We start from the raw sequence: 14032 nt of genomic DNA, 5'->3' as shown, positions 1-14032 counted from the left end.
ATTTTTTTTTAAAAAGAAGTCTTTTGCTTCTGGCCCAGAGTGTAGCCCTAAGAGGTGGGCTTCTCTTGCTGGCAAACTCTCCTGCTCTGGAAGGTTCTCACGTGATCAGGTACAGCTTGGGACACCATGACCAGGTGGGCACGAGTTACGGCCACAGCTAACAAGAGACCCTTGGCAGCAGCACCATGGCAGGATATGAAGAAGGGACCCAATGACGGAGGAAGTCAAAGCCAAGCCAAGGGGAAATCATTTGAAGCCCATGGACTGTCCCTGAAAAATGACACACGCCAAACAAAACACAAAAAGAACAAAGAGTACTTAAATGAAGATGTGAACGGGTTCCTGGAATACCTAGGGCAGAGCTCACAGGTGGCTCACAAGGGGGAGAGGGGAGCAGCTGTCAGTGCGGAAATCAGGGAAGACATTGCACCTGCTCTAAAGAAAGACAGTCAGAGGGAAGGAAGAAGATTAAAAAGGCAAACAGCAAAGAAAAATGCAATGGTCTGTTTCCATCGCAGACTGCCCATCTGTCCCTGACACGCAAGATACAGGCACTGGAAGAGGTTATCCTTGCGGGTCCACAGAGCGCAAAATAACTAAGTGCAAAGCTAAAGTGGCCATAGCTCTTGGTGAATTTCCTTTTGCAAAATGTTTCGTGTGTGGGGAGATGGGGCACCTGTCCAGATCTTGTCCTGAGAACCCCAAAGGCGTCTCTGCTGATGGTGGTGGCTGCAGACTTTGTGGCTCCGTGCAACACTATCAGAAAGACTGCCCAGAAACGAAGAACTCCGATCGAGCGGTCACGGTTGGTCGCTGGGAAAAGGGAATGAGTGCAGACCACGAAGACGTTTTGGATGCTCCCAAGCTACAGGCGCCCAAAATCAGGTTGCCCAAAGTTGTTCATTTCTGAACATGTCTGCTTCCCCAGAGGGAGCTGGGCTTCCTGGGAGGCCCGTGTGATCCGGTCACGGCCAAGCCTCGTTTCCTGGGTTTGGCCAGCCAAGGAGGACCTTCTTCCACTGTTGGGGAACACCCCTGAAAAAAGTCCTCGATCTTTACATGAACTTCTCATCTTCCAAGGAGCAGCTGGTCGTTCCGAACTACTGACTTTGTAGTTAGCAGACCAACCACTACGCCAAGGCTTCTTGGAGACATGAACTTCTCCAAAACACCACGAACACACGGAACCTGGGTATACCGAGGCTGTTACGTGCCTGATTTTAACAATCCCCTTTTCTTAAAAATAATCATGCATTAATGCAAACCACTGTAAACAAAAGGTGTATTTGCCTTTGAAGATCAACTTCTCTCATACTGTTTTCTTCAAAATAGAAATCTTATTTTATTATGACAATAGAAATGTATTTAAAATGGCCACAAAATTGCTGCATTTTTACAATATGGAATAAAAAGTCATTTACTTGGGGGGAAAAAAGTCTTTTTTTTTTTGGCTCGGTGCAATCTGTCCTTTGGTTTCTGGGCTGCTGCTTCCACGGGTGTTGAGCGTGGATCCAAGTAACGTGAAATCCTCGACAGCTTTATTCTTTGCTCTGTTGATCATGATGCTGCTTATTGGTCTAGCGGCGAGTATTTTGTCTTTTTTATGTTGAGTTGTAATCCTCACTGACCGCTGTGGCCTTTGGTCTTCTTCAGTCAGTGCTTCAAGCCCTCTTGACTTTCAGCAAGTACAGATGCGCCATCTACAAATGACAAGTTAATGGGTCTTCTTCTAATCCTGATACAGTGTTCTTCTTCATAGAACCAAGTTCATTCGCTGAGCATACTGAGGAAGTACGTGTGGTGAAAGGATACAATGCTCACGCGGAGTCAGGGGCCCAGGAATCAGCACTGTGCTTTATGGGCCGCAGCGTGAGTGCTGGTCAACATAATACTGAATCAGGAATCCGGTTATCACCGGGATCTTAATTCAGGCTAGACTTGTGAATGTCAGTAAGAGATTAAGTCTCACAACTTCAGGTTTCTCACTTGTAAATTGAGGGTTTGGGTAGTGATTTTTAAACTCTGGTCAGTGGCCCTCCTCTGAGGTAGTGGCAGGGGAGGGGAAGACTTCCTTTCCCACAGGGAGGACTTGCTTTTATTAATTAACATTAATTAGGCTTCTCTGTAACATGTTAAAGAGAGTGTTCATTAGAAAAATTCACGCACACACACACACACACACACACACACACACTTTGAAAATAATTTACTTAAAAATTCTCTCAGATCTCTTTCAGATCTAGCATTCTCCAAGTCTTCTAGTAGTAGAGTCTGCAACAGAACTTGAAAAGTGGTGGCCCACGTGGGACCTGCCCCGAGGACTTCTGTGCCCCCTAGAGGATTTTAAAGATGTCGATGGATTTGCCAAAACTTAAAAATAGGGAGATTTTGCATTAAAATTCCAGCTTCTCCTTTATTATGAAAATCGGAAATACCTGAGCCTTCCGTGTCTAGACTCCCAAAGGTATTGCGGGGTACCTGCTCTCTAACTGCCCCTTATCCTATCCTCTTGAATGTACCTGCCTGCCCTCTGGAGACATGGACTTCTGTCCCGCAAACTGCATGAATGTCACATTATTGGATGGGCCGATGCTGATACCCTGGAAGAATGAAAGGGAACGACTTGTGGTGCTTACTTTTTAAGAACGTGCCTGCCGTTGAAGGGGGTGCTTGTTTGGAAGCGTGATCATGCCTGTGAGAACAGTTTTCTGAATTGCAAGAAATGAACATCGTCCATTTTCACTTTCTCCATCAGAAGCTAATGGTTAGATGTTCAAACACTTTAGGAGCTGGGCTTATTTGGGACCCACACACGGAATCCCACGACCACTGTGTCGATTGCAACTCACGACGCCCCTGTACAAGTACAGACGCAAACTGCTCCTTTGGGTTTCCGAGGCTCAATATGAAGGGGAGAAAACAGCTCTATCTTCTGGGGAGCGACTTCGAACGCCCCACCTTGCCCAATGCTTAGACCACTGTGCCAGTAACCAAAACGGTTGTGTGCCATCAAGCCGTTTCCAACCCAGAGCAATCCTGTGTGACAGAGTAGAACTACTCTGAAAGATTTCCTTGGCTGTAATCTTTATGGGAGCCAGTCGCCAGATCTTTTCTTCTGTGGAACCACTGGTGGGTTCGAATCTCTGACCTTTCAGTTAGCAGTTAAGTGCTTAACCACTGAGTCATGAGCCCGTGCTGTCCGTTTCCTGTGTCAGGTCCAGTGGAGGACACTGAATACAGGACACTGGGGATAATGCTGGGCTTTTCGCTGCCCAACAAACACTCCTGCTGGGGCAAAGGGCCGCATCTCAGAGCGTCGTTCATGTAGAGAGATGTATGGTATGCTGCTCACGGTGGCCCCATCGGTTCCCCCCCTCTCCTTGCCCTCCTCTTCCTCGGGCAGAGTGAGCTCACCCTGGTCCAGCATCCTCCAAAGCTGTAATGGTTGGGCGTGAGGTTCTGTGTGTGCCCTTTAAATCAGACTGGTTAATTGCAGTCTTCTAACCAGATCTGTTTACTCACTAATTTCTTGGTCTGCCTTTGACCTTTCATTTAGTAAGAAGATGTGCCGAAGCCTCTCATTACCATCCTGGAACTGTCCATTTCTCCTTGGGTTGCCAGCCTCTGCTTTATGCATCTGAAGAGTATGTGGCTGGGGATAGACGGTGCTCAGCACTGCGTCCGAAGGTGTCGTTGTTACCATGCCTTTGAGCCCTGAGCCTTAGATGGCAGAGGAACACTGTTACGTAGTCACTGGGACAGACCATGGGAAGCAGAAGCCCCCCCCTTCTCTTCATCGCTCAGCCATTTCTCCGGGGGCCCTTCACTGGTGACGCCTCTGCCCCACCTTCGCCCTCATGTCAGTGGCATTTGGAGAGGAAGGGCGCTCACCTTGATTTGGTGCCGTCCCCTTGAAGCTGACTCTTCATTTTCTCGTACTCTACCTGCTCTGATCGGGTCTTGTCACTCAGTTATTTCAATGATCATTTTCAGACTGATTTCTTCCAACTTGAAGTGCTTAACCTAATATCATCTCCCGTGTTCCTTTTATCCTGGCGGGTTAGCACCTTCGTGCTCTCTCTCTCTCTCTCTCTCTCTCTCTCTGTAAGGAAGAGAAGGAGATAAACATATGTAGTCCAACAACCATTTTGCCCAGAATCTACCCAAACGCTGAATTGTAGTCATCACCATTACTAACATTTATTGAGTGCTTACTTAGTAACTCAGTTTTCCCAACAGTCTTAAGAGGCAAATACTCTCATTATTCCCACTTGACAAATGAAGAAGCCAACACAAGGAGAAATTAAATCACTTGACCCAAAGTTAGACACCCAGGAAGTGGGGAGCCAGGATTCAAACTCCAGCTGTCGGACTCTCAAGTCACTTCCTGCGTCAAAGCCTCCAGTAGTGCCCCACTCCTCTCTAATGAAACCCCGGTGACTCGGCCTACTGTTTGAGCTTTTAGACTCGTGTCCAGTCTCATCTCCCTTTTTGCCCCTGCCCCCACCTTTGTGGGCTCAGAGTCTCTTGTCCTGAATGCACCAGGTTCTCACCACCCCTGTGCCTTTTCCCTGGGGGCCCCCTCACTGCCCGACTCCTTTGTCTTCTGGCATCCACAGGACAGTGTTGATTTTTGCAGCATGTCCTTGGACATGGAGTTATTTGAGGAATTGACTGAACCTAGTAAGCAAGTCATCCCTTTGCTTTGTTTGGATTTAGCACATCTTCTTGAGAAATGTGTGATCGGTCAAATCCTAGGGCTCCTTTGTGTCGGGAGCATTCGCAAGTCTAACCGAGGGAGCAGCATCCTTTCCTCCCAAGTTGATTGTATGGAGGAGGAGGACAGGGAAAGGGAAGTTTACACAGTAAATGAAGCCACTTCATTCCTTGGCTAGTGAAATATTTTCCTACCTGATCGTGCTGTTTTACTTTATAGGACTTTCTCACTCTTGCAAATGTGGAATGCTCCCTGGACGTCGAAACTTTCCTTTGCAACGCTTTCGTCCCAAGCTGCACAGAACCGCTTCAGGTGACCCTACCTTGTCGGGAACTTTGTGAGAAAGTATATTCTGATTGCAAGAAAGTGATCGACACTTTTGGCATCCAGTGGCCTGAGGAACTTGAGTGTAACAGGTAAATTAGGCTTTTGACAAAAAGCTGTTGGTGGTATTTTAACATTGGTGGGGTCCCCAAAATGCGAGTGACAGACATACTTCAACAGACGTTTGCTACGTACCTGATGTGTTGGGAACACAATGGTGAGCAAAAACAGATGTGATTCTTTCAGGGAACTTACAGTGTGGTGGGAGAGATGGATCATAACCAAATTGCCACATAAGTAAATGCAAATTTATAACTGGTAGGTCAAACGTGTTCTGTGAGAACATGCCATGGTACATGTGACCTACAGTGGGGACAGGGAAGACGAGCCTCTGGGAATGACTCTTGAAGTCAAGTCTGAGCAAGACCACACTGACTAGAGAGTGGGGACGAGAAAGCGTTTCAGGCAGAGGGGCTGGCTTCTTCAGAGGCTCCAGTGGCAGAAGAAAACGTGGCTAGTAAGGGAATGGAAGGACCAGCATGGCTGGAGTGGTGTGAGGAGGAGCGTGGGCCAGGTAGGGAAGGCCCCGGGCCAGTAGAACATGTCTCTATGCCAAGGCAATGAGAAGCTCCTGGACTCCCTGATGGCCGTGACCTCGGCTGGGGGCCCTGGGGAAGAGGTGACCCTGTGTTTGCTCCAATGTATAGAGCGTGTTCTCACGTCACCGTCTGGTGAAAGTTGTTGTTTTCTATCCCTGAGAAATCTCATTGTCCTCATTTCTATTAATGAGCCTCTTGCGGTTTGACAGTATATATCCTCTTACTTTGGAAGCACAGAAAGAGAAAGAAGCTTCCGGTTGAAATGCTCCTTCTCGCCTCATGACAGATTTGGCATGACGCAGTGTTGTGCGTACAGCATCTAGCTGTGCAGTAAAATCACAGAAGGGTCACTGTTTGAGAAGCCATTCGTTGCTGTGGCCATGGCCCACCTGGAAGTCGGGGCTCCCCAGAAGGGTGCCGTGGCCTTCCCGCGCCTCAGCCTTGGAAGTGAGGCAGCAGGCTCATTCATTCTCATATTTACTTCGGCCGTTCTCAGCTTGTCACCGCGCCCTTTCACACGGGCGCTTGATGGCAGATCGGCTTTCTTTCCAGCTCTGGGCCCAGCTCTGATAGTTTGCCAACAGCTAGCTGGCTTATTGCGTCCCGTGGTGACCTATTGTATTCCTTTGTGCTCATTTCTCCTTTGTCTACAGCAATGCGAGCTCGCAGCCTACTCGCGGGCCTAGGGAATGGTCACCCTTCCTGGATTCAGTTCCGTCTCTTTCAGTTCTCGGTCTTTCTTTAGATAATCCACCTCTTGCCCCCGAAGGTACCTTTGCTTTGCTTTCGTGATGATGTGTAGGCCAGCCCTAACCGGCACTCCCTTTAGCTTTGTCTGTCTCCCTGCCAGTTACCAACGCATAGGTCAGTCCTTTCGAGTTGAGCCGTGTGGCATTCAAATACAAATGTTGAAGTCATGCACTTAATTTGTCTAATCTCTACAGACTACAGTACTGTGATGGGATGAGTCCTGTGACCTTTGACCTACCCATAAAGCTTCCTGGCCCCAAAGAGAAGAAGAATGAACAAGCCCCAAGAGACATCGGGTTTTGGTGTCCGAGGCATCTCAAGACTTCCGTGGGACAAGGCTACAAGTTCCTGGGGCTTGACCACTGTGCGCCCCCGTGCCCCAACATGTATTTCCAAAGTGCAGAGCTCGAGTTTGCAAGAAGTTTTATTGGGACGGTTTCCATCGTCTGCCTGTGTGCAACCCTGTTCACCTTCCTGACCTTTTTAATCGATGTCACAAGATTTAGATACCCGGAGAGGCCCATCATCTATTACTCTGTGTGCTACAGCATTGTATCGCTTATGTACTTCGTCGGCTTTTTGCTAGGCAACCACACAGCCTGTAACAAGGCGGACGAGAAGCTAACGCTGGGTGACACCGTTGTTCTGGGCTCTCAGAATAAGGCTTGCAGTGTGCTGTTTATGTTTTTGTATTTCTTCACCATGGCTGGCACGGTGTGGTGGGTGATCCTCACCATCACTTGGTTCCTGGCTGCAGGCAGGAAATGGAGCTGCGAAGCCATTGAACAGAAAGCAGTGTGGTTCCATGCGGTCGCCTGGGGAATACCGGGTTTTCTAACCGTGATGCTGCTTGCTATGAACAAAGTGGAAGGAGACAATATCAGCGGCGTTTGCTTTGTTGGCCTTTATGACCTGGACGCCTCGCACTACTTTGTCCTCTTGCCTCTGTGCATTTGTGTGTTCCTTGGGCTGTCTCTGCTTTTAGCCGGAATTATTTCTTTGAATCATGTCCGCCAAGTTATACAACGGAATGGCCGAAACCAACAGAAACTAAAGAAGTTCATGATTCGGATTGGCGTCTTCAGCGGCCTGTATCTTGTACCATTAGTGTCACTTCTTGGATGCTACATCTATGAGCAAGTGAATAGAGCGACCTGGGAGATCACGTGGGTCTCTGATCACTGTCAAGAGTACCACATCCCATGCCCGTATCAGGTAAAGCTAGCACCTGGGTTATTTGACTCTAATTTTCACCTAGAAAATGTTCCCTAGAAATCCCTTTCCCAGTCATGGATATACAGTTAGGTTGGAGGTGAGAATATAGTGTAGGCATCAGCTGGCACTGAGGAAGATGCCTCACTGGTCCTTGCTCGAGGTTTAATGCCTTCTTCGGGTCTTCTCTTACAAGGTGAGGAGCAGGGACAGGTGCCTGGTAGGAGTGAGGAGCAGAGCCCAGAGGATATGCCACAAGCAGGGGCAGAGGGAGGAGAGAGGTGACTGCATTGGGGATTGTTTTTCATTCTTGTGTGCTTCTTGTTTTTATTTCTTTGAAATAAAAAAGAATAGGCCTTAGCTGGACATATTCAGTTAGGTCTTTATTATATTAGAATTCTTACATCGTTTATACAATGTTATTGCATTGCTATAAAACAGACCTTGATTTTTTTTTTTGCCTAAACCATTCTGTCATTTCTTAACCAAAAATAAAAAATGTTTAGAGACAAAATACGAAAAGAAAAATGATAATGTATTCGAAGGTGAAATGAGAAAATAATTTAAAAATGTACCATGACTTGATAAATATAAGGTTCAGAAACCATAAAAGATTGCTAAACTTGACTGAGTTAAAAAAAAAAAAAAGTAAACATTTTAACAATCCCATCATTAAAAAGCCACAACTGGGGAAATGTACTAGCCACTCATTTTGCAGTCGGAGGACTAATGTCTTTAATGTATCAAAAACACCTAGCATTAATAAATGCAAAAAAAATGAATATAAAAATGGGGAAAGAATATGAAGATGCACAAAAGCAAATCAAAAGACTTTTCTTGTGCATGTGAACAGGTGTGATAGTGAAAGAAAAGAGAAGTATAAGGAAATCCTTGTGGAAAAACAAGTCTAAAGGTTTTCAGTCCCCTGTGTTAAAGTGCAGTACACTCGACCTTCTCAGATTTGTCCATTGAGAACTTCAATTAGGACACCCTTTCTTGGAAAGCAAATTGACAGTATCTGTTTAAAAATGTAGATAACCCTTTTTTCTGCCATTTTGGGAATTTATCAACTGATTTACCCATGAGTATATGAGAATTTACGTATATACCAAGATAGCCTCTGTAACATTATTTGCAATGGCAGTTGATTCAAAGTTAAGTATTCTCAATACTAGCAATAGTTCGATTATGGTTCATATGTAGAACGAAATACTAGGCATTCTTTAAAAATAATAAAGAGTTGTATTTGTTCTGATATAAAATGGTCTCCAAGAAATATGATTGTGCTCAAAGCAAGATACAGTGGACAGTGGAGAGTTCTTTGATATTTGTGCAACATTTAAAAAGTAATGTATGAAAACTTATGCCTGAAGAAAAAGTATGATTTCGTTATTAGATTTCCACATTTGAGGGGAACACTGATACTTTAACTAACCAAGTTTTAAGCATAGGGTCTAAAGCAGGATGTTCTTAAAATGAGTTTAAATGTAGTTTTTCTATGTTTGTGGTGGATTATGAAGGGAAATTGATACTATCTAGAGCAGCATTCTCAACCTGTGGGTTGCGACCCCTTTGGGGGTCGAACGACCTTTTACAGTGATAAAGTAGCAACGAAAATCATCTTCTGGTTTGGGGGGGGGGTCACCACCACATGAGGAACTGTATGAAAGGGCCATTGCCTGAGGAAGGTTGAGAACCACGGCTCTGGAGTAAGGTGACTAGACATCCCACTTTTGGCGGGACAGTCCCGATTTTTGGAAAGAATGCATGACAAGCTAGGGAATGGTCTATTTGGTCCATATAGATCAAATTTTTAAACAAGAACACCCCCCCACCCACCCCCCACGGTCAATGGTGTCCCACTTTAAATCTGATCACCTATGATTAGAGGCACATGGTTCAGCAATGTTAAGATACTGATTTATCTCTGAGGGAAAATGCCCAGAAGTCAACATTTCAGCATCTCTCCCTTTTCCAGTTCTGTACAGGGACAGGTACCTTGATACACAGGTAAAGGCTCTGTGCTAGTTGTTCAGCAAAGAAAGTACCTCATTTAAAGCACTGATTACAGGACAGTATGTGAAGCCTCTAGAAGTAAGCTGACTTCGCAAATTGATGCTCTTTGTTCAAGTTGTACGTTTACTGTACCGACTTTTTGCTCTTATGTAAACATAGTGGTGCAATTGTTATTACTCACCTTTTTTGTTTGTTTGTTTGTTTAATTTTGGGGCAGGCAAATAAGAAAAGAGAAGCTCGACCAGATTTGGCCTTATTTCTGATGAAGTATCTGATGACGTTAATTGTTGGCATCTCTGCCGTCTTCTGGGTTGGAAGCAAAAAGACCTGCACGGAATGGGCTGGGTTTTGTAAACGCAATCGAGAGCGCAAGACAGAGTAAGAACCCATTGAATTCTCTGAGGTTGCTTTAAAATTAACAGATCAAATATCAGGGAACTAGTCAAGTGATCATTGTGCTGGAGTGTCATTCTGTCAACCAGTGCTTGAATAGGACGAGCCACATAATCTTTTTTGAAATCTTCTTCATCAAGAGAGAGGCTTGATTTTGGCATTTTGTCAGAACAGTGCCATGCACTATTCCATTTAGTATTGTCATTTAATTTATTATTTGGAGTGGTGTTTTAGTAGTTTTCTCGTGTGTATCCATAATATGAGGATTAAATGGACTCACTATCGCAGCATAGCTGTAAAGTACAATGTACTGGAAGGGATGTGTTCCAATCTCTGTGTAAAGCTTGTTAAGGAGCCCTGGTGCTGTACCACATTCATTATTGGACTGCTAACTGCAAGGTTGGCATCCAAACCTACCAGCTGTTCTGGAGCAGAAAGATGAGGCTCTCTGATCCCATAGAGACTGATAGGCTTGGAAACCCTATGGGACAGCAAGACCCTATCCTAAGAGCTGAATCAACTCCTTGGCAGTGGGCTTTTAAAGTCTGTTACACATTGTTCTGACCTAACCTTCACTTATTTGCCTTGCTAAAATAAGAAATTCAAATTCACAGACTATTCTGGAGCAATATACTCAATTTACACACTCATACGTGCTATTTCAGCTTTTTAATCTTGGATTCTAAAAAGTCAGCAGAGAACATTTACAAAAATACAGGGGAGAGGCAGTTAGCAAACAAAAGTAGAAGGTGTGTGTTATTTGTGCACAAATAGAATAAATAGTCCATCTTCGTTATTTACTTAGAGTATGTATAATGTGTTATCAACAAAATATGGTTTGAGAAACTCTTGCATTACTCTGATCAATGAATCTCTTGTGTAAATTTCAGGGTGATAGATTTTTTTTCACAAATAATTTTTGAGATCAGAAAAAGTAGGCTTCAGCTTTTTTGCACATCCTATTATTGTAAGTCTAACACACATTTGTGTGCTCACACTGAGGGTCAAGTGACTCTCTGACTTTAATGTTAGGAAGTAACTAAATTCAAACGCAGATGATTATATGCTGGGTTTTTTCTGTGCTGGCTGCCTTTCGAGGCAGGGTGGCTACCGTGAGTTTACTTATGGTTTTCCAAGGGCTGTCCATCGTGACAGCCCCTCTCTTTATGCCACTTTGGCTTCCTCGCCGTCATCATGCCACTTTGCCCACTTCATTTCTCCAAAGTCAGATTCTTTTTGCTGGCATTAGCAGCAATCTGCATGCACAAAGACTGCACCTTATGGCTCTCTACTGATAGCTTATAGAATGTATGACCTCAGCTTTTATGATTCATATAAATCTTATTGCATTTCTAACTTTAGTGCATATTGGTTTCCAGGCCCAAGTGGCATATTTTGTGGAACCCCTGACTGTACAGATGCTTGGGTGCTCTGCCACTCACTAAAAAGCCGACAGTTCAAACCCACCTAAGGGCACCTCAGAAAAAGGGCTGGTAACCTCCTTCCAACAAGGTCACACCATCCTGAGAACCCTCTGCAGTGTGTTTCTATTTTGCACATGGGCCACCAGGAGTGGGAATCCATTGGATGACGCCTGCTTTTGGTTTGTGTGTGTGCGCGCGTGCGCGCGCGCGTGCGGTTTCTTTGGTAACGGTGTTTATCTAGCAAATCGTTTTCTTGGGTTTTCTTACAGTTCCATCGCTGAAAGTCGAAAAGTCCTACAGGAGTCATGTGAGTATTTCTTGAAGCACAATTCTAAAGTCAAGCGCAAACGGAGGCACTGCAGGCCCGCTTCGCACAGGCTGAAAGTCATTTCCAAGTCCATGGGGACCAGCACGGGCGCCACGGCGAATCACGGCACGTCGGCCATAGCGATCACTAGCCAGGATTACTTAGGCCAAGAAACCATCCGAGAAACCTCTGCGGAATCGACGCTGAAAGGCGCAGACACAGACGGGAACAGCACTCCCAAATTAAGCAAAGGGGACTGTGGCCAGCCTTCTTCGGCAGCAGCTCCCAGCTCCAAAGGCCCCGGGGAGCAGGCTGACCAAACGGGCCAGACAGCGAGTGTGCACGAGAAGAGCAGTCCATCCGGAAGTGAGCAGAGCGAAAGGAGGTAGGAGCCCGTTTTCTCCCCTACAGGCATCACCGCTGGGCTGGTCCCATTGTACTTTTTCTCATGAAGGCAGCACAAACACATCTGGGAAGAAACCATTTGTGTGAGCAGACGATGTCGTGGGTACAGGCGTTCTCCATGTTCGTTAGGACATGTGGGCCCGCCCAGGGTCCCAAGGTGTCGCTTTGCAACGAGCCTTCGTGTCTGGCTATTGAAGGAGGGGGTGCTGCCCACTTCCATCCGAATCATTGAGGGTTGTTTGCTCATTGGTATACGTGTTTCAGCTCCATCTGAGAGGGAACCATCCAGTCGTCGTCAGAGCACCGTCTAAAAGATACTTGTCGTTTTATACAAAGGTGATTATCAAATATTCTGATTTCCAACCCCTATCAGGAATTTTCCCCAATGGTCCTAAGTGGATCAGAACACAGGCGAACGTGTCATTAAGCAGAATCACCCTACGGTCTCGGGGTGAGCTCCCCTGCCCTCCCTCACTGGGTTAAAAGCACTGCCTCGGTGTCCCCATCACCCCCTCTGTATGCTGGATTGTCATTCAGCCCCGGCACCAAACTCGTGGCTGTCCCGCCCTTTCCATCTCAGAGCAGCCCTAGAGGACAGGGTCAAACTACCCATGTGGGTTTCTGCAACGGTTGCTCTTTATAGGAGTAGAAAGCTTTGTCCTCCCGCAGAGCAACTGGGGGTTTTGAACTGCTAACTTTGTGGTGAGCTGCCCCACACCTAGCCTCGAGGCCACCAGGGCTCCTTGTGAAATAGACGCATGCTATTTTTTTCTCTCCTTGATTCCAACGTTTCTCAAAAGCACAGCTGAGGCCTCCCCTTCTTGAAACAGCTGCCTGACCCGGGGTGGGACAGCAATCAACTGTGTTAACCTGAGTGCAGGAGCCCCACCTCAGGAGACATCCTGCGTGGCCCTTGTGTGATGGTGCTGGGGAACGTTCCCGAAGTCAGCGAAAATGGTCCTGGATGATAAATTACTTGCATTTTGAAAGTTTTGAGCATACTTGAGGAGTTTCGTGAATGATCCTTGGATAACGGTGGAGAGAAGTCATAAGGACACCCAACACATAGGATTTGCACGTGTGTTTACATGTATGTCAACTTTCTTTCTTTATCTAGGCTCAGCCCCCAAAGTGAGCATGCTGGAACAGGCCCAGGCCCGAGCGGCAGCTTGCAGGTGCCCGGTGCTTCCCAGCCCAGCAGTCTCCAAGGCTCCACGACGACACTCCTTGCTCACCCAGCGCCAGGAGCTGGGACCGAGCAGGGGCCGGGCAGCCCCTCCCGAGCCTGAAGCAGCACTGACCACCTTTCTAGGAAGGAGATTCATGCCGCGCTGCCAGTGCCCCATGTACTGTCTTACAAGAATCCCCGTTACAGCCTTATTTTGCACTTACATTCCCACTGTCACACTGGCAAAACCAATTGATTCCAAGGAGAAGATGGTTCATTTCACAAGAGGTTAAGGAGAGCAGTACATCTGAATCGTGGCAATGTTACAGGTTAATCTTTTTTTTTTCTCTGATTGCGGGGCGGGGGGGTTGGGGGCAGGAGTTAGAAAGAACCTTTTTTTCTATTTATTGTTCAAAGTATTTTCGAGAGACCAGGCTCACAGGTCAGGAAAGAGACTGGAGGCACTGCCCAGGCTACTGCTCTTTTGATGACTTTCGGCCTTGGGATCGAAGCCGTTCCCGGAGGCCACCTTCCCACCAAACACAGGGCTGTGAGACAGCCACCGCCTCCACCATCGCCAGCGTGCAGCTCAGAGCCCAAGCTCAACGCCAGAAGGACCACATTCAACCACGCCAAAGAGGAGAAGACTGGGAGGGGCAGGCGAGCTTGACTGGTGGAAACAGGGCACGCAGGGAGGAAGTGGAGAGGCCTGCACTC

The 14032-nt window shown here is 46.5% G+C and overlaps 1 protein-coding gene and 1 pseudogene across 2 annotated transcripts in view; both read left to right on the top strand.

Moving 5' to 3' along the window:
* FZD6 (frizzled class receptor 6) overlaps nt 1-13668 on the top strand; it is a 22595-nt gene extending 8927 nt beyond the window's left edge. The window contains exons 2-6 of one of the 2 annotated variants that reach the window (XM_004697685.2): nt 4937-5133; nt 6585-7605; nt 9836-9996; nt 11705-12127; nt 13265-13668. In XM_004697685.2, coding sequence (XP_004697742.2) covers nt 4937-5133; nt 6585-7605; nt 9836-9996; nt 11705-12127; nt 13265-13436 — 1974 coding nt within the window. In that variant the 3' untranslated portion in view covers nt 13437-13668. The remainder of the gene's footprint in view (nt 1-4936; nt 5134-6584; nt 7606-9835; nt 9997-11704; nt 12128-13264) is intronic. The other variant, XM_045286001.1, reaches the window with a different exon arrangement.
* LOC101644832 lies at nt 127-1016 on the top strand (annotated as a pseudogene).
* Nucleotides 13669-14032: the final 364 nt, after the last annotated feature.

This window comes from Echinops telfairi, unplaced genomic scaffold (assembly GCF_000313985.2).
Source record: "Echinops telfairi isolate 266 unplaced genomic scaffold, ASM31398v2 ScPeMD7_1;HRSCAF=3_0, whole genome shotgun sequence".
NCBI lineage: Eukaryota > Metazoa > Chordata > Mammalia > Afrosoricida > Tenrecidae > Echinops > Echinops telfairi.
The sequence above is the reverse complement of the archived record's forward strand: the minus strand, read 5'-3'. Positions and strand labels throughout refer to the sequence as shown.